The 18224-nt window shown below is 41.6% G+C and overlaps 2 protein-coding genes across 2 annotated transcripts; one reads left to right on the top strand and one right to left on the bottom strand.

Moving 5' to 3' along the window:
* Nucleotides 1-926: 926 nt before the first annotated feature.
* On the bottom strand, nucleotides 927-2970 carry rnf151 (ring finger protein 151). The gene is made up of 4 exons (XM_061090670.1): nucleotides 2920-2970; nucleotides 2215-2384; nucleotides 1993-2089; nucleotides 927-1475 (listed from the first exon to the last, which is right to left on the bottom strand). Exons 1-4 carry the CDS (start codon nucleotides 2920-2922, stop codon nucleotides 1017-1019), a joined length of 729 nt encoding a protein of 242 aa, XP_060946653.1. The 5' UTR covers nucleotides 2923-2970; the 3' UTR covers nucleotides 927-1016.
* Nucleotides 2971-3600: 630 nt separating this feature from the next.
* tbl3 (transducin beta like 3) lies at nucleotides 3601-17758 on the top strand. Its single transcript, XM_061090675.1, has 23 exons — nucleotides 3601-3748; nucleotides 3880-3931; nucleotides 4835-4930; nucleotides 5132-5179; nucleotides 5299-5440; nucleotides 5532-5616; nucleotides 6074-6244; nucleotides 6390-6465; nucleotides 6603-6699; nucleotides 6787-7007; nucleotides 7344-7482; nucleotides 8001-8059; nucleotides 8233-8339; nucleotides 8475-8610; nucleotides 11098-11337; nucleotides 11612-11682; nucleotides 11914-12070; nucleotides 12400-12458; nucleotides 13689-13792; nucleotides 15208-15279; nucleotides 15476-15634; nucleotides 16377-16470; nucleotides 16964-17758. The coding sequence occupies exons 1-23, from the start codon at nucleotides 3717-3719 to the stop codon at nucleotides 17343-17345; spliced, it is 2799 nt and encodes a 932-aa protein (XP_060946658.1). The 5' UTR covers nucleotides 3601-3716; the 3' UTR covers nucleotides 17346-17758.
* The last annotated feature ends 466 nt before the right edge of the window (nucleotides 17759-18224 follow it).

Raw genomic sequence — 18224 nt, 5'->3', positions numbered from 1 at the left:
ATATATATTATGTTATATTATATACTATATATACTGTACTATTTTTATATACTGTCTAACAATAACATTACCATCATATCATCAGTACTATTACCATCATCTTGCCACTGCACCTTATCTACCTATTTATCTTGTGTTTCTGTTTTTATTCTTTCTACCTCAATATTTTTTATTCTATTGTATTGTATTTTATTGTATTAAAATATACCGGCTGCTATGACGACTTAATTTCCCTTCGGGGATGAATAAAGTAATCTATCTATCTATCTATCTATCTATCTATCTATCTATCTATCTATCTATCTATCTATCTATCTATCTATCTATCTATCTATCTATCTATCTATCTATCTATCTATCTATCTATCTATCTATCTATCTATCTATCTATCTATCTATCTATCTATCTATCTATCTATCTATCTATCTATCTATCTATCTATCTATCTAAATCACGTGTGAATATTAGCTTATTTAATTAAGGCCCGAGAACTGACAGGCACTGACAGACAGTTCGGCAGACAACTGTATTTTCTACTTTACTACATATATTTGACAGCCTTACTTAAAAGTTATTTTTCTATTTTTGGATTTTAGTTTTGATTCATTTATTGTGAATTGATAAGGAAAAAATACTCCTTGTTATTTATACCTGGAGGCAAACTGATAAAACACCCAAGTGATATGGAGTGCATAGCTAACCTAGATCTCGAAAGTTTGTTTATTTTAGATTAATGTTAACTGTTTGACCATTTCTTGTTTTCATTCATAGTTTTCATCAGATATCAATAAACGTAATTCTCAGTTAGCATGTTAATCACACTTGTTCACGCTCAATAACTCTCTCTTGACAATAGTGTGATCTTAAATACTTTATTTACAAAATATATGAAACTACAGCACGAAATTGTGACAAATCCACTCAATTCAATCCTACATAATATAAAAAACACACACACATCTTCAAATAAATACACACATGGAGAAGAAACAGCGGCAGGAACTTGTCACTCAGCTTAAGTTGCTGCCTGGCGTCCTCCGGAGCTGCCACTGCTCTCTCCGAGGTCCTCCTCCTCGTCTTCATGCAGATCGTCCATCACCTCCAGGCTCTCACAGATTAACCCTATCTGCCTCTTCATGTACGCCATGGTGCTCTGCATCCTCCTCATCTTCCTCTGCAGGGCGGCGGCGATGGCCCTGTGGTTCTTCTGCCTGGCATCGTACTCCTGCCGCAGCTGCTTGTAGCAGTTGTGTTGGGCCCGGGTGCGGTGGGAGAGGATGGCGCCGCAGCCCATGTGGCAGGGCTGACGCCAGTGCTCACAGTGGCGTGCGTGCGTGTCCAGATCCCTGCGCAGGAGCTGAGCCCGACAGCCCTGGTAGGGACAGGGGATGAGCTCATACACACAGCTCATACTGTGGCAGAACTGCTCTGAGAGGGAGAAGGTCTCTGCACAACCACGGATCTCATTCTTACACTGCAGACACAGAGAAATATCATGTGATTTGCATATAAAGAGGACGATTTATTTTAATGCACGAAAAAATTAAGAAGTGGAGAAATAGAGTAGGTGGAGCAAGTACTCAGATCCTTCAGTGAAGTAAAAGTAGCAGTACTGCAGTGTAAAGCCTGATTTGACAATGAGAAAAATAATAAAGCAAGCAAAACTTTATCAAAACTTATCATAATGTTCTGTGGGAAATGCCCCCTATGAATGTTGTAAGTATTATTACTGACTTTGATGTCACTTACACCATGTAAGTGGACTTTTATTATTGTAGATGACCGAGGTGAAATTAATTTAGGCTCTTATACAAACTGTTGGTTGGTCAAACTGCAACAAGTCTCTTATTATTGTAATATATTCACCTGTATTAAGTCGTGAAGTATTTGACATCATGTACTTGAATACAAATACTTCGTAATAGGTCTAATAACATATAATTTATGTTCTAATGCAGACAAATTTAACACTTCTATTTTCAGTTTCCCACCTTGACCTTCAAGCGTCCAATAGATTTGCTCAGCTTGAACATGACAAAGATCAAGCTCGGGTTGACGGACTTTCTGCAGCAGGGACATGTCTCCTGTCTGTTGAGGACAAACATCAGTTATTCTGGGTTCTCTTGTGTTGACTAAACATGACTGAAACTCTGAATCAGCACAATTATACTAAGCTCTCCCTCTGTAGTATTGATCCACGTTGTGTTTTGTACCTCTTGAGCCACTGTAGGATGCATTTCTTGCAGAAGATGTGGTGGCACGCAGCTCTCACTGGACACCTGAGGACGCCCTGACATATGGTGCAGATCAGGTCGTAGTCGGGGGTGTCCACAAACAGCTCCACATCGTAGCCCCCGCTCTGTGTTGACACCTCTGGGTCCGCCTGGATGAGGCCAACACAAACACAAGATGATACTGAGTTATCATTGTGTATTGTTGTGTGGTTTTAGGTCAAAGATGTGACAGTTGATGGACAGACTGTGACTGGTTATGTACCAACAACTGTAAAACATGCTCTCTACAACTGCTACATCCCGTCCACAGTGTTTTTCAACAGAAAGGCCGAAGACAACAAAAGAGAATTGTTCTGGAAAGTCATATGACTGATCACATGACAACAAAAAAAAGACAGGTGCCTTCACTCCTTGTTTTCATGTTAAAGTTAGAAAATGCTAAAAACATGATATTTGTTGTAATGGGATTATTAATTGAATTTCAAATTATTTATATGTTTAATTAAAATACAAGAATATATGTAACATAGCAATTCAAACACATTTCAGAGTTGAGAGAATATATTAGAGAGGTAGCTGTTCCAATATCACATTAGAGTAACGTGGTCAAAAGCAAAGAATAAATAAATCAATAAAAGCGTAAAACCGAGACTACATAAACAAAGTTGTTAGGTGTCTACTCACCATAATAACCTCCTGTCCTCACTGGTTTCCATCACAGGCGGTGGTTTCCGTCCATATCGATCCTCTCACATGTTACACAGGGAACACACACACCCTCGTTATCAATGCAACACACACATGAACATTCCTGACAAAACACGAAGGAGGGACCGTGTGTTTCTCTCTGCCTCTCTCTCTCTCTCTCTCTCTCTCTCTCTCTCTCTCTCTCTCTCTCTCTCTCTCTCTCTCTCTCTCTCTCTCTCTCTCTCTCTCTCTGTGTGTGTGTGTGTGTGTGTGTGTGTGTGTGTGTGTGTGTGTGTGTGTGTGTGTGTGTGTGAATTATAAAAAGGAAGGCAGATACTTCCCTGCTATTCTAGCAACAGAGCTCAGCCTCCACAAGTCAAACACAGACTTTTAAACATGAATGGCTGCGGCTGAGTCTATTGTTGTGAGCGTTTGGACTCTAAAAGTGATTATGACATTTTAAACTGTAATTATTTATCATGAAACTCTGCACTTTACACGTGTTAATATCTCTGTTTACTTTTGAGCTTTTAAATCACATGTTTATCCCTTTAATTTCATGGATTTCTGTTTATTTACACGTTGACAATAGAAGCGGGATTTCACTGTGAAACCGACCAGCCAATCGCAGCGTCGTGCGCTCCGATGACGCGCAATGTGTGCGACTCTGGCCATCAACATGCGGCATGGATGTGTTGACTGGAGCCAACGTGTGAAGTGAGAAATCATCATTTCTTCATCGCTGCGGAAAGGATTTAGTTTGTTATTGTGGCATTTTCTTTTTCCTGAGCAAGATGGCGAACATCAACCTCCAGTTCAAGACAAAGTAAGTGTGTTTTTGTGACGAGACGAGAAAAGATATTAAGCTAATAGCTAACACAAGCTATCAGCTAGCATACGCTCAGCTAAAGTGTCACTCCAAGTTCCCACAGTCACGTTCCTGCTCTTTTCCCCCAGTTACGAAGTCTCCAGCAAGATCGAACCGTTTTACAAAGGAGGGAAAGTGCAGGTGAGTTCTCTGCTTTGTTAGCATGTTGCTCAAATTCATTATGAACATGTGGATGCATCCCCCAGCTCATAAAGATAACCTTTAAACCAGGCACATAATTTCCCCACATATATTTCCACATATTATGTACTTGTTTTAACAATATTATAGACACAGCAATACCCCTTGAATCCCCCACCCACTAAAATATCAATACTTTAATAATACCACGTTATAAGAAAATAATAATGACCTCAGCAGCACATAATAATAACACGAATAAGTAGCTAACTAATGATATTACAAATTAGTAATAAATACATGTACATATTTTCGTTTATTGTTGTTGCTTGTAGAATGCACATATGTATGAGTTTTGGTTAAAATGTATATTGTGAGTGTATAACTGAATAATAAATTCATATTTATTATATTGCATAGATATCTGATATGCACATCCTAGAGAGATATCTTTTTGTAGGGCTTCAGTTATGTAGCTATAAACTTTGATGCAACATTTTAAATATGTACTTATAATATAGATATACATTTGTTATATGGATGTGTATCTCCATTTATATGTTTTTCATACAGTTTTTGTCTTTTACCGGGTTTGGGATGATTCCAGGTCAATTTGATCAAACTTGAACACTTTGTGACAAACATTTGTGAAGATGTAGTCTGTTGTAAGGAAAGAATAAAGTACTTATCATAAAAAACAATATCAAGTTTGAATACCACTCTGCAAAGTTGAGGTTTTTAAGTGATGCAGCAGTCGTCACAATGTCCTGACTCCTTCCAGCATGAGATCATCTCCTTAAACAGACCGGACTTCTCCTCACAAGACATAATACAGATGTTCACAGGCTGACTGACCGGACTCTGGTGACTCTGCTTTATTCTCTCCATCTGTTTGTTTTCCAGATCAGCAACGATGAGCAACACATCTTCTGCACTTGTGGCTCTCGTGTCAATGTTTTGGAGATCAGCACAGGAAAGATTGTCCACAGTGTCGAGCATGTGAGTCCACAAGTCCTTTTGAGGGCTGGAGTTACATTTTCATATCAGTCGATATCGATAATTATCACAATATATGTCACTGTTATCAGTTCATTTTATATTTATTGACACTTTTCTACTCCTGAGTGATGGTTGTGGTTTAAAGTTGTGTTTTCAATAGTCAAATAAATCATTTGTTAATGTGTACTTGTCTGTTTACAGGATGATCTAGAAGACATCACATCTTTTGCACTCAGCTGTGACGATGAGGTAAAGCAGTCGCCTCGGCCACTTGTCATTACTTCAGTGTGAATTTGCTTGATGTTCTAATGTCAGCCTGTACAAGAGTGTTTAGTATTTATTAACCTCTGTTCTGTGTCCCGCCTCAGTTGCTGGTAACAGCCAGCAGGGCTCTGCTGCTGAAGCAATGGGACTGGAGACAAGCTCAGTGCACTCGTTCCTGGAGGGCCATTCACACAGTGCCTGTAGCCAGTATGACCTTTGACTCGACCTCCACGCTCCTCGCCACAGGTCAGCTGACACTGGAATAGAAGCTGTGAAAGTCACCTGCTGCATAGACAATTTTACAGTTCAAAGACCGTCTCCTCTTGTTGTCCTGCAGGTGGCTGTGACGGTACCATTAAGCTTTGGGATGTGTTGAAGCAGTACTGCACACACAACCTGAAAGGCTCATCTGGAGTCGTGCAGTAAGTCCAGATATCTGTGAACCACAGTTGACACAACATGACAAATTAGTTGTTATTACAATAGTTGTACCTTGGTTTTGAAGAGTTAGACCCTCAGTCAGCGGGTGAGGTTAGTGAGTTATTTGTGAATAGTCTGTTTTATTGATGTGTGATATTTATTTATTACTTATTGTTACAGTAGCATGATATAACTGGATTGCACATACAAGGGCTTTTAAAGTGATGTTATCTGTCATGAATACTCAACCAGTAAACTCTAAAGGCATAAGGGATTTGAGAACCTTTATGGAAACAGCTAAAATTAAAGTAGCATCACATTTACAGCTGGAGTTGTCACATTAAAAAGTTACAGATGTCACATGTTAGAGATTTCAGGTTGAAGAGGACACTACTGATTTTGTAGCTGCCTTCATGAACCAGAAGTGACGGTTGGATTAATCTTGGTGAATCTTTGCAGCCTCGTCCAGTTCCACCCGGACATCAGCCGACTGCAGCTCTTCTCCTCGTCTCTGGACAGCGGCATCCGGCTCTGGGACCTGAGCTCCAGTCAGTGTGTGTGTGTGCTGCAGAGCCACTACAGCGCCGTCACCTCCCTCAGCTTTAGCACTGACGGTGACACCATGGTCAGGTACTGTGTTCCTACCCCCCCCTCACACAATATCCCTGCTGTCATCTTATATCTTACAAACAGCAGACAGTTAGGATTTGTCTCTCGTCTAAAGCTGCGGTTTGAAAGCTGTTGTTTGTAACTTTGTGTCGATCCTTGTGTGCAGTTCTGGTCGTGATAAGATCTGTACCGTGTGGGACCTTGAGACTCGGAAAGCCAAGAGGACTGTGCCAGTCTACGAGGTAAGACTGTGAATCGGATCTTATTTGTTGGACGTAGGATAATTCCTGAAAATCTTTCTTACTCCTCATGTGAAGCAAATGTTGCAGTCGTGACTCTTGACGTCTGAACTTGCTGTGTGTGTTGTCTTGGTCTCCAGGCTGTGGAGGGCGTTGTGCTGCTGCCTGACGATAAAGATTTCTCTGAGATTGGAGTGAAGAACAATGACTTGCATTTCATCACAGCCGGAAGCAAAGGTTCGATTTTTACATAGTTTTGAAGATCAAAGCTGAGTCCCTGTGCTTTGTTAAACTCACGTCTTCTCCCCCATCGTCTCTCTGTAGGTGTGTTGAGAGTGTGGGAGGCCAGCACGGCGCGCTGCATCTACAGCCAGAAGCTGCTCTCCACCCTCAGCCCTGTTTCTGGGGAAGAGGAAGAGCAGGACGACAACCCTCGCAGTCTGACGTACCTGCTGCACCTGCCCCTCTCCTCCAGACTGGCCACTGTCACTGCAGAACACAACATAGTGCTCTACCAGCTTCCTGCCCTCACCACACAGCAGCAGGTGGGTCATATTTACTATTTGAAATCTATATTAGATTCAATTAAAATTGAAATGTATTATTGGCATGACTTTACTCACTTTAATTGCTTTTTTTTATAACAATTCAAATGTCAAGTCGCAGACACCTGACACCAGCTAACTTTAAATGATGCTTTGAAGAGGATCACATCTGTTCGCTGTCTTTTAAACAATTGGCTCTTTTGCTTCTTTGTCTGTAATATGCTAAATTATATTGGCACTCGCACCATTTAGTTCCTTGGAGAGACCTCGGCATCTCAGTCAGGTGTTCGCTGTCACAGATTCAGAACTAATGAACGCTCTTCCCCCCCCTCTCAGTTTGTGGGCTACAATGATGAGGTGCTGGATGTGAAGTTCCTGGGTAAAGACAGTCACATCGTGGTGGCCACCAACAGTTGCCAGATCAAGGTGTTTGAGCTGCTCACCAACAGCTGCCAGATCCTCTACGGACACACAGGTCAGTCCCCACCAGCAGAGGGCAGCATGTGTTCGTGTGGAGCCACAATCTGCAGTAGGAAATGTCTTTGCTGTTGACATGTGCCCATAAAGGTTAATAGCACAAAAAATCTAGTATTCTATTTACTTTATTTGTATTTATATATTTTACATATTTCAACTTTTTGGCCATCAAACTTTAAAGATGGTTTTGCTCCACTGGTATTACAACACTGGTAATGATGGCAAACTATTCTTTGTATTGAAGTCTATGCTTATTGTTTCAGTTAGTAGACTGGTTAATATTGAAAGTGGATGGGTTTAACACAGAAAAAGGGAAGGTGGGTAAGTGAATGATAAATATGATGATATCTGCTCAAAGTCTCTATTAACTGGCTGGATAAGTGAAAACGAAAGCTAGCATTATAGGAATGAGAAGGTGAGACAGAAGGGTTGTCTCAGCTTTGAATTCTTAAAAGTTGACTTGTTGAGCCGGTTGTGTTTTTCATGCATCGTGCTTTTTGCCTCTATCTTCCACAGACACTGTCCTGTCTCTGGATGTGTTCAAGAACGGCTTTCTCTTTGCAAGCTGCGCAAAGGTGAGCTCACCTCCTCGCACCAAACAGGCAACAGCAACACAAGGATTAATGATTAGTTCCACACATTGCCCACAAATCACCATGCTCAATATAAGTTCATCTTTAACGAGAGGACCATTAAATAGCATTTATGACAACATTGAGATTCGTGTGGCGTGTGTGTTTGTCTCCAGGACCGGTCGGTGCGTGTGTGGCAGTTGGACGGTGACAGTGGTCGGGTGACATGTGTGGCCCAGGGCTCCAGCCACGCTAATGCTGTGGGCTCCATCACCTGCTCCAGGTAACACTTAACATTCCTCCACTCACTCTTGTTTACTTATCACATGTATAACCACAGATAGCGAGTTAGCTGGTAGACGAGTCTTTGTGTAGCTGCTCGACGGTAATGATCATCCGTCTTTGTCTCTGTGTGAAGGATGAAAGCGTCTTTCGTGGTGTCTGGCAGTCAGGACTGCACCGTCAAGGTGTGGGATCTGCCCGCGGACCTGCCCACGACAGAAGAAGACATGCACGAGCTGAGCGCCCGATGCACAGAGAAGGCGCACGATAAGGTACACCGCAAAAATGTTTGCACACTGTCCAGAAAGAATAATAAACTGTGACCATTAGTGGCTGGCACTCGCCCAATGAAAAACATATATATTTATAGTGTAAGCCAGATATCACCGGGCTTGGACAGTGAAGAATTTGAGCCCAAAGCATCAAAGCCGCAGGATATATTCCACAAAAACATCTTATGCAGGACCCCATCACAGAACCAGTTTTTGTTCAGTTTCAAATTAAAGTAAATGAGTGAGTTTGTTGTGTTGCCACCTGTTTAGTTTGGTTTCCGGCTCTGGCCCTTTGAGGCATGTCTTCCCTACTCTCTCTCACAGTTCATCCTCATGCTGTCCTATCAATGAAAGCAACATTTTCATTAAGACATATTTCCTCTTCAAATTCTCGGAAGGCCTTTGTGCACATTTAGAAACTCCATGTTGTTGGACAGAGAACACAATTTACTTCATTCTCTGTTGTTTAGTACTTGAAAGCACTTCTCAATAGTTACTAATGTTCTTCAGGGTTAAACGTCAAGTTTTTTAAAGCCCGACAGTGGAGACTTTACCTTCCAACAAGAGAGACGAGCTTTCCACTTAACAAAAGGTTGACAAGGAAATTAAACATTTTCCCATAAACGGAAAACAATGGACTGATGTTGACATGCCCACTTGGATGTTAACATTCTACCAAAGTGAGGTATCTGATGAAACTGTTGTTAACCGCTAGTTATTTGTGGTAGCTCTTTATTTAATCACTAAGTGGTTTCTAATGCATGTCCAGTGTTTTCATAGCTGTGTCAACAGGTTAAAAACATATCGTTGAAATAGCGTCTGTATGCAGTGGGACAGAGAATGTGATTCACTTTGCTGTGGTTTGTTTAGCTTTGTGACCTGCATAGTCCGGATCTTCCAAATCTGTGACAATGGTCTATTCTTTAACTTAGCCCCGCTCCTTACTGGACTCTTTAACAACTGCTCGTTTTTTTTAATTTGTGGATAGGATATATTCCCCTTTGCATACTTACGGCTCGTCCCATATCATGTTTCCAGCATCACTTGTCCTTGACCAATTTTCTGTAATTTGAGGAGCGAGTATTATTTTCATTTCCCCACTTCAATGGAAATAAAGGTGTCACTGCTGTCATAACAATGTTAAACCCCTAGGGCAGCTCCACTGAGAATCACTAGTGATTATTCAAATGATTAAATGCATGTCGCACGATTTTAGCAGTTGCAAGGTGGCTCAGCCTTTTACTTAAAGTTTTCAGGGGATATTTAAACTCGTTGATTTGCCAGTTTCCTTTGGCATATCTGAATATTTTGTGTAATCTTTAATCAAATCAAATTTTGAATTTATTCCAGACACGTAGTTGTAACTGGTCCGTCTGTAACGTGTCACTGTCCCAGTGTCGCTGCTTCTGACTTGACAATGTCGCATGATACACAAACTGTCTAAGATTTAAAGTTCTTATCTGAGAATAACTGATGATATTTAATGTTCATTCATAATGAATAATGTTGGATTACCATTTCTTAATATATATCATACAGAATACTGCTACACTACTACTACTAATACTGTATAAGCCTGTTTGAACAATAACTAAATTATGATTAACAAAGATATTTACGTTAATAACCATGGCAACAATGAAAACGTTCACATCAGTCTTATTAATCGCATACAGCTCAGCTCTTATTTTCTTACATTTACACGGGAGACAAGGTCACTTATTGAAATCAGTTTTAAATGTGAATGAAGTGTGTTAAAATGACATTGATTAATTCCGTTTACGGTGTAAACCTGACTAGGCCACTTTAATACTTGTATACACAGCTGTTCTTGGAGTTGTAGTGGAAACCAGTACAGACAGGCTGCAGGTAACATTACAACACTACAAAACAATGGTTTTATGTAGGATGGCTTTTCCACTCAGGAAGTGCAGGTGAAACCACCGATTACGGTTAGCAAGATGCGGGGGGGAGAATGTTTGAGCTCACTTCCTGCTGCACACACATACTCCTGACACCACAGAACAATTGACTGTCTGTCCATCAGCAGACCCGGGTTTCTCAACTTGTCTTTTGTCTTCATGTAAAATATCAGATCTGAGCAATGTTCGCTGTGATTAGGAAGAATTTAGACAATGCAGCTCTTTGTGCCTCCAGCCTGGAAAGAGCTGTGTTCCAAGGCTTTAGGTTTCCAACTTTTCCACTTTTCTTGTGAACATGATATCCTTTGGTCGCCACTTAGCAGACTCTGGCTCCACATGTACAAGATGGTGGTGTTTGTATCCTGGATATTTAGGCTTCTTTTTTGGATGGTGAAAGGAAGTGGACAAGCGGTTATTACGGTGTTTACCATACCAGGAATGAGACTTTTCTTTTACTCAATTAACATACACACTAATGTATATTTAGTGTGTATGTTAATTGCTGTAAAATCAATTACTTTGATTTTTTTTTTTTGTAATCCCCCCCTCCTTGTCCTTTCTCCAGGATATAAACAGTGTTGCAGTGTCGCCCAATGACAAGCTGCTGGCCTCGGGCTCCCAGGACCGGACCGCCAAGCTGTGGTCGCTGGCCGACGTGGGCAGCCTGGGCCTGCTGGGGGTGTTCCGGGGCCATCGCCGCGGCGTCTGGGCCGTTTGCTTCTCCCCCGTCGACCAGGTGCTGGCCACGTCCTCCGCTGACGGCACCACCAAGCTCTGGAGCCTGCAGGACTATAGCTGCCTGAAGGTGAGCCCCTGGCTGTAAATATATCCCAATGTGTATTTTATGACGGGAGCAGAGGATTGACTGGATACAGTGGTTGTTTAAGCGCTCTTCCTTATTGGTGTAATAATATCTGTAATTCGGTGAAGATGACACTCATATAAAATATGACAGAAGTGTTTATCAAGGTTTTATTAGTTTGCGTGTCTTTCTTTTACTGACTGTAATTCTCAGCTGCCAGAGATGGTTTTGATCGTGAGGCAGAAACGATCATGTTGTTTTTTGTCTTTGTCTTCAGACATTTGAGGGGCACGACGCATCCGTTTTGAAAGTGATTTTTGTGAGTCGTGGCACTCAGCTGCTCACCAGGTAAACCCAGCTGCCTCCCATGGGAAGCATTCCTCCATAATTCACTATATATACACAAATACACTTTTACCTACACATGCTCAGATGAGGCATTGAAGTGAATGGATGGTTGATTATCATGTAATCTCAGGAGTCTGATCAGGCTACATCCACACTTATTCATTTGAGTTTTAAAATGCATGATTTCTGCTACGTCTCGATGTTCAAACTACTCTGATTTTCTATCCTTAGTGGCTCGGACGGTTTAGTAAAGCTGTGGACCATCAAGACCAATGAGTGTGTGAAGACTCTGGACGCCCACCAGGACAAAGTGTGGGGTCTCCACGCCACCCGCAAAGATGACAAGATGGTGACGGCGTCCGCGGACTCTTTTATCACCGTGTGGACGGTAAGTGTGATTTGACAGAAGACATGGAGAGTGATTAGTAATCAAACCGCTAAAAACATTGATTACCAGATTAAGAAAGAAATAAACTCAAACTTTACATACATGTCCCAAGAGGTTCACAGCTGTTCTTTTGGATGTTGTAACATCACTTAAGTGCATTCCTACGCGAAGGCGGTGTACCAATTCTCACAACACTCATAGATGGCAGTTCCCTAAATTGCCAGATTCCTCTCATCAATAACCATGAATTATTCCCTGGGAAATAAGGAATTACTTCTGCAGGGATTGATCACAAATATGATGTTCTTGTTTTTTTTATTCACAACTAGGATGTGACTGAAGTGGAGCTGGCAGAGGAGCAGGCCAAACAGGAGGATCAGATACTCAAGTAAGTCCACAATCTTTTAGACGTGAGATAAGTCCTCCACTCCCCCTATATCTTTTCTCTCAAACCAAAGTGATGGCTGTGTTAGGCTAAGATCGGCCTCACTCGGTCGCCGGTCAGGTCTGGCAATGATCGGGGCTGGGTGTGTGTGTAGGAATGTCTGATCTGGTATTCTGATAAAAGGTGAAATTCAGGTCCGGGACAATTGATCATATGTGTGTAATGTGTGAATATTTGTCCACTGGTGTGTGCAGATGTTCAGGGAAATTGAAATGGCAGCGACAAATAGCGTGTTTGTAATATATTTATCACCTTTTCAAAAAAAAAAAAAAAAAAACTTTAATCAGGGTTCCCGCGGGGTCTTAAAAAGTCTTAAAAGGTCTAAGATTTAATAATTGAAATTTTAGGCCTTAAAAAGTCTTAAAAAGGTCTTAAATTAGATTCGGCCAGAGCTGAGAAGTTACAGGTTTTGTAGTGTAAGATGGGATGTTTAATATCCTTCTCTGGACATCCTTTTATTTAAATTTATTTCAGCATGTTTAATGCATGTATAAAGCATGTTTAAAGCTTGTTTAAAGCTTGGTTATTGTTATGTTGAGTGGGTATAAATTTACTTTGTAAGTTATTCTGTGACTTATTTCTTCTTTCATTGTAATTTTCCTTCATACTTTTTGCCAGTATAGTCGTGAAATAGGTCTTAAATTCTATTCAAAGTGGTCTTAAAAAGGTCTTAAAAAGTCTTAAATGTATCTTGTTAAAACCTGTAGGAACCCTGTTTAATGTCATTAACATATTTCAACAATGTACTTCTTCCATTCAGACTCTATTTATAAAACAACCGTTAAGTGTCATGGATGAACTGAGTAGAGTTTGGTTAAAGTTCAGAGGTTGAGGTCGCTGAGACGTCACCAAACGTGTTTTTCTTGTCTTGTGAAGGCAACATTTCAGGAACACCTCAAAGACATTTCTTTGAATTTGGTAAAAATGTTCACTTCAACTGTAAAAGGTCTCATAAATCGTTGTGAAAATCTCATATTGTGACAGTACAGCCCTAATCTCTACCTACAATTACTGTTGTCAATGTATTGATCTTTGTTTTGAATATTTATGTTTTGGTCGTTGTCCTTTTGAGCCTATTTTCAGTGAATATTGACGTTTATTGTACCAATTCTAAAACTGCACTCGGCTGCGTGTCACCTGCTCTTGTTTGATCCTGTGTTTGTGTGTGTGAAGGAAGCAGGAGTTGTCCAACCTGCTCCATGAGAAGAAGTATCTGAAGGCGCTGGGTCTGGCCATCTCCCTGGACCATCCTCACACCGTGCTCACTGTCATCAAAGGTATTTAATCATCCAAGCCTGTTCCGCCAACTCTAACCACATGACCAGATCAGATTCTCCTGCCTGCAACCAATCTCTGTCCTTCATCTGTGAGCGTGTCGTCAGTCACTTCTCACTTTGAGAGTTGCATCATAGCTGCTGAGCACTCGCTTTCAGAATGAACGGGCCCTTGAGCATAAAACCCAAAACACCTGGATTCCACACTGCCACGCTCCATCGACTGAGAAATGTGTGCTATTCTGTTTGACACGTCTTTTGTCCCTTCCTGTGATGCACAGGAAAAGCCTCATGTCATGTCTCATAACAAGTAGAGACACAGGCAGTTGATGAATTAGTAGTTAAGACAAAGTCAACGCTGCTACTGTCAGGCCATATTTCAGCTGTCGAAATCTCACCATGAGCGCAGGCTTAAACTAAGCGTCCCCAAATCTTCACTTTTCAACAAAGATGTTTTTTCAACAATGGAAATGATCTTCGTTGCCGGCGTGTGCATTTGGTGGATCAACATCCACATCTTTCTGTACATGTGTCAAACAAAAGGCCGATCCACACAGTTTTGCAACGTGACGGAAAGAAGTATCTTGCCAAGTCATGCAAGGTGAAAAGAAAGAACGTGGCCAAACCCAGCTTTGCACAATGGGATTAGACAGAGTATCTGTTGACATAATCCTCATTTTCCTAAATGGTTAAATCATAATTTACTTTGTGATTCCAATTGAGTTTCACAGATTTCAAAGTTCGTTAATCCGCCACTGTTTTTCTTATATTGATGGAGAGGTGTTCATATTGAAAGAAAGCAGTTTCGGTGGCAGCAGACGAGTGCTGCAGTGAAACTTCCACACGTAAGAACCATAACATAGCCACGCCCTTCTGTCTATTTCATAACCTCTTTTTACCCTGCATGGACTCGATGCGCAGGGTTTCAACAATGAATGAGGTCGAGGTGCAATCAGACGCTAATAATAGAACCTCCTCACATATCATAGGAGAATTAGATAAATGACAATGTGCTGGTGCATGTGTGTCTTCCTCCCTCCCCATTTCATTTGAACTGTGCTGTCAAAAGTGATTGTTGTCGAGTGATCTCACGCTTCCACTCACAGTCGGTAGTTCTATCCCCTGCTCTTCCAGTTTGGATGCCTAAGTGTCCTTGGCCAAGAGACTGACTCACAAATTGCCACTGACAGTGTTGTGTGATAAGAAAAAACATATAGTAGCCCTGTATGAATGGGTGTGAATCTATGGTGTGAAGGGCTTGTATTGGTGTAAATCCCAAATACGAGTATTCATCAAGACAGGAAAAGCACTTTATACAAATACAGTCCATGTGGGTCATTACCACAAACTTGACATGAACAAATGTTCGCTCCTGAGCTTAGACACTGACTCTGCTGTCGTGTTCTCTGTTTTGTTAGAGATCCGTCAGGGGAAGGACGGACAGGAGCTGTTGGAAAAGACTCTACTGAAGCTGCGAGTGGATCAGAAAGGTAAGAGATCAATGATGAAATACAGAAATAAGAAAGAGATGGTGAAAGCTCCACAACACCTTTCAACTCGATCCTGAATATCACACATAGCTCAAACACTGTCTAACCACGGTGTTTTTTTTTCATCCTTCTTTCTTTTTTCACTTCCACCACTGGCTGCTGCCCGTCACTCAACCCTGTTCTCACTCCCTCTCAGAGTCGCTCCTGCGCTACTGTGTGGTGTGGAACACCAACGCCAGAAACTGCCAGGATGCTCAGTCGGTCCTCCAGGTGCTCCTCACACACCTGCCGCCCGAGGAGCTGCTGAAGTACCAGGGAGCCCGAACACACCTGGAGGGACTCATTCCATACACAGGTCAGTAATGTGCGTGTGTCCGTGCGTGTGTGCGTGTGCGTGTGTGTGTGTGCGCCTTATCACCTGGTTCAAAAGGTTCAACAGGTTCAAAGAATTCTTGTTTAACTCAGGCCATCAAAATATTAAATTCCAACGAGGACCTAGTTGATTAGACGCTGACTTATGAGGGTCTTGCTTTTGGTTTTAATGACGATTTTATTGATGGTTTTACAAGCTCTCTGTTTTCTGTTGTTATTTGATGTACTCGTGAATTTGAATGTTTTTCTTTCTTGTGCCTGAGTCTGTGTGCCCGTGTTTCCTGAGAGTTTAGTTTTTTTGCCTGGCTGCCAAACGAATTTCCCCTCAGGGATAATGAAGTTGTTGACGTGAGACAAATTGATCTGTCGGTATCTGCCTTGGAGCATTGGGTGTGTCTTGCTATGTGGTTTTACACGTAGTTCAAATAATAACCAATGGTGTTTACCCGTGTACCACAAAGTGACAGCGAAGTTTAGAGCTTAAGAGGACATCAAAGAGTCCGTTTATTGTTTGTGTAAAGGACATTCGACACTGACTCTGTGTTTCCTGGTGTCTCCTTTGCTCTTTTTTTCTGTGAGACGGTGTAACAAAGGCAATGGGTATTATACGAACCACATTGTTGTTAAAACGGCTTAAGTTTCCTGTCACAGTCACATCAATACCTAATCCAAAAGCCTGAATCTAGTTTGGGCTGAAATAACTTCCTCTCTTCTCTCGCCCTCAGAGAGACACATGCAGAGGATTGGAAAATTGCTGCAGGCGTCCATGTTCCTGAACTACATGTGGCAGAAGATGAGAGTGGCCGGAGCACCGTCCAGGTGAGAGAAACATCAGCTGTGACACATTTCACATACAGGCCCTCTGGAAAACTTCTGGAGTTCAGTGCAGGTCTGATCTAGAGTCTCACCCTGTATGTTCAGTCTCTTAAGTCTCAGACTGGAGCTCATGAACTCTAAGTCCACTGCCCTGTCTTTTCTGAACAGGATATTATCTCGTGATCCTTCATGTGGGTCAATTAGCCATCGAGTCTGTCATCGATGCGTCAAAGCTTCTTTCCTTCTAGTGGAAAATCCAGGAAGTCGAAAAACGTTTTCTTTGTTACTGAGATAAACAAGCATTCCTAAACCTTGGACTGCTGCCACATTTTTTTCATTTTCACAGAGAAACTTAAACTACGAGATTTGAATGATCCACAAAAAAAGTTTCCAATATTACCTTCAACTTATTTTTTCTGTCTAGTTTCATGATAGATACTGGTTGAAAATGAATTTCCATTTAATGAATCTAACCCACCCTGTTATATCTGTCCAGCATGGATCAATATGAAGACATGGACACCACTCCCATTGCACAGACCCAACCTGTCTTCATGATTGACAAGGAGAAAGAAAAGGGCAGCGGCGACGAGAACCAAGACGTCGGAGGTGACAGCGATAGCGGACAAGATGAAGATCCAAATTGTCCGGTTGAAGACGAGGAGGAGAAGGATGAAGTCAGCGCCACCACGAAACCCTCCACAAATGATGGGAGAATAGAAATCAAAGAGAGCAATGGAACGAACGGCAACCTCCACTCTGACAGCGAGGAGAGTTCAGAGGAAGAAGACACGAAAGAAGACGAGAAGGATCAAAGTACAGCGGTGAAGTGTCTCCCGGTTTCCTCTGCTCCTGAGGGCCAGACTCTCGCCAGCTGACAGGGATCACCGAGGAGCACACGGTGGACTCTCTCCTGAAGAGAAACAGGAGATCCTCTTATCTTGGACCATTAGCTGGAGCGACACACTGAATGTGTGGCAGTGAAGGAAGAGACGTGTGTGGGACTTTGTTCTGATTTCTGCAGACATGATGTACAGAAAAGACGAGGAAGGAGTGATGAATGAAAGAAGGTTAAACAATCAGACAGGGTTGAGCCAGAGTTCTCTTCACGCACAGCAAATACCAGCGCCCATTGTCTGGCTCTGCAATGTTGCATAGTCCTGATCTACTGGCTCGACAACAACACAAAAGTCTCCTTATATAAACATAAATTTTTTTTATGTAATGCCCAGACATGTTTATGAAATAAAAATGCATTCGTTGTCATTTAAATTGAGTTAAAATTTGTTCTATTTGGTCAAAACAGGACTTTGTAAAGAAAACTGCAGGTTTTTAACCCTTTGGTTTCCCCATGTTTTAGTAAAGCTGGGGGTTGGGCACACAGCTTCAGAGTTCTCAGTCCAAATAAAGGAGGACAAAGTCAATGAGCTGATTTCACACAAGACGCATGATACAAGTGTTTTTATTTGTTCCCAGCTCCACAGTAACATGTGAACACACCCAGTTATTCTACACGGTCTAATCTGGGGTTTAAAGTCAGTGTTAAGTATTTACACACGTCCCATTCTTCAAGTGAGGTTTATTTTTTACTTCAACAACAACCTGAAGACACTGGCTTTCATTTTTTGCAGGTAAAATAACAAACCAATCACACTCTTGTACTCAACACAGTGCACATGCATATAAGGCACAACATGGGTTTCCAGTATGGAAAATAAACGTTTTCGAGCGGATAGTGAAGATGTGGGCTAAGAATG

This window comes from Limanda limanda, chromosome 17 (genome assembly GCF_963576545.1).
Source record: "Limanda limanda chromosome 17, fLimLim1.1, whole genome shotgun sequence".
In the NCBI taxonomy this organism is placed as follows: Eukaryota; Metazoa; Chordata; class Actinopteri; order Pleuronectiformes; family Pleuronectidae; genus Limanda; species Limanda limanda.
The sequence above is the reverse complement of the archived record's forward strand: the minus strand, read 5'-3'. Positions and strand labels throughout refer to the sequence as shown.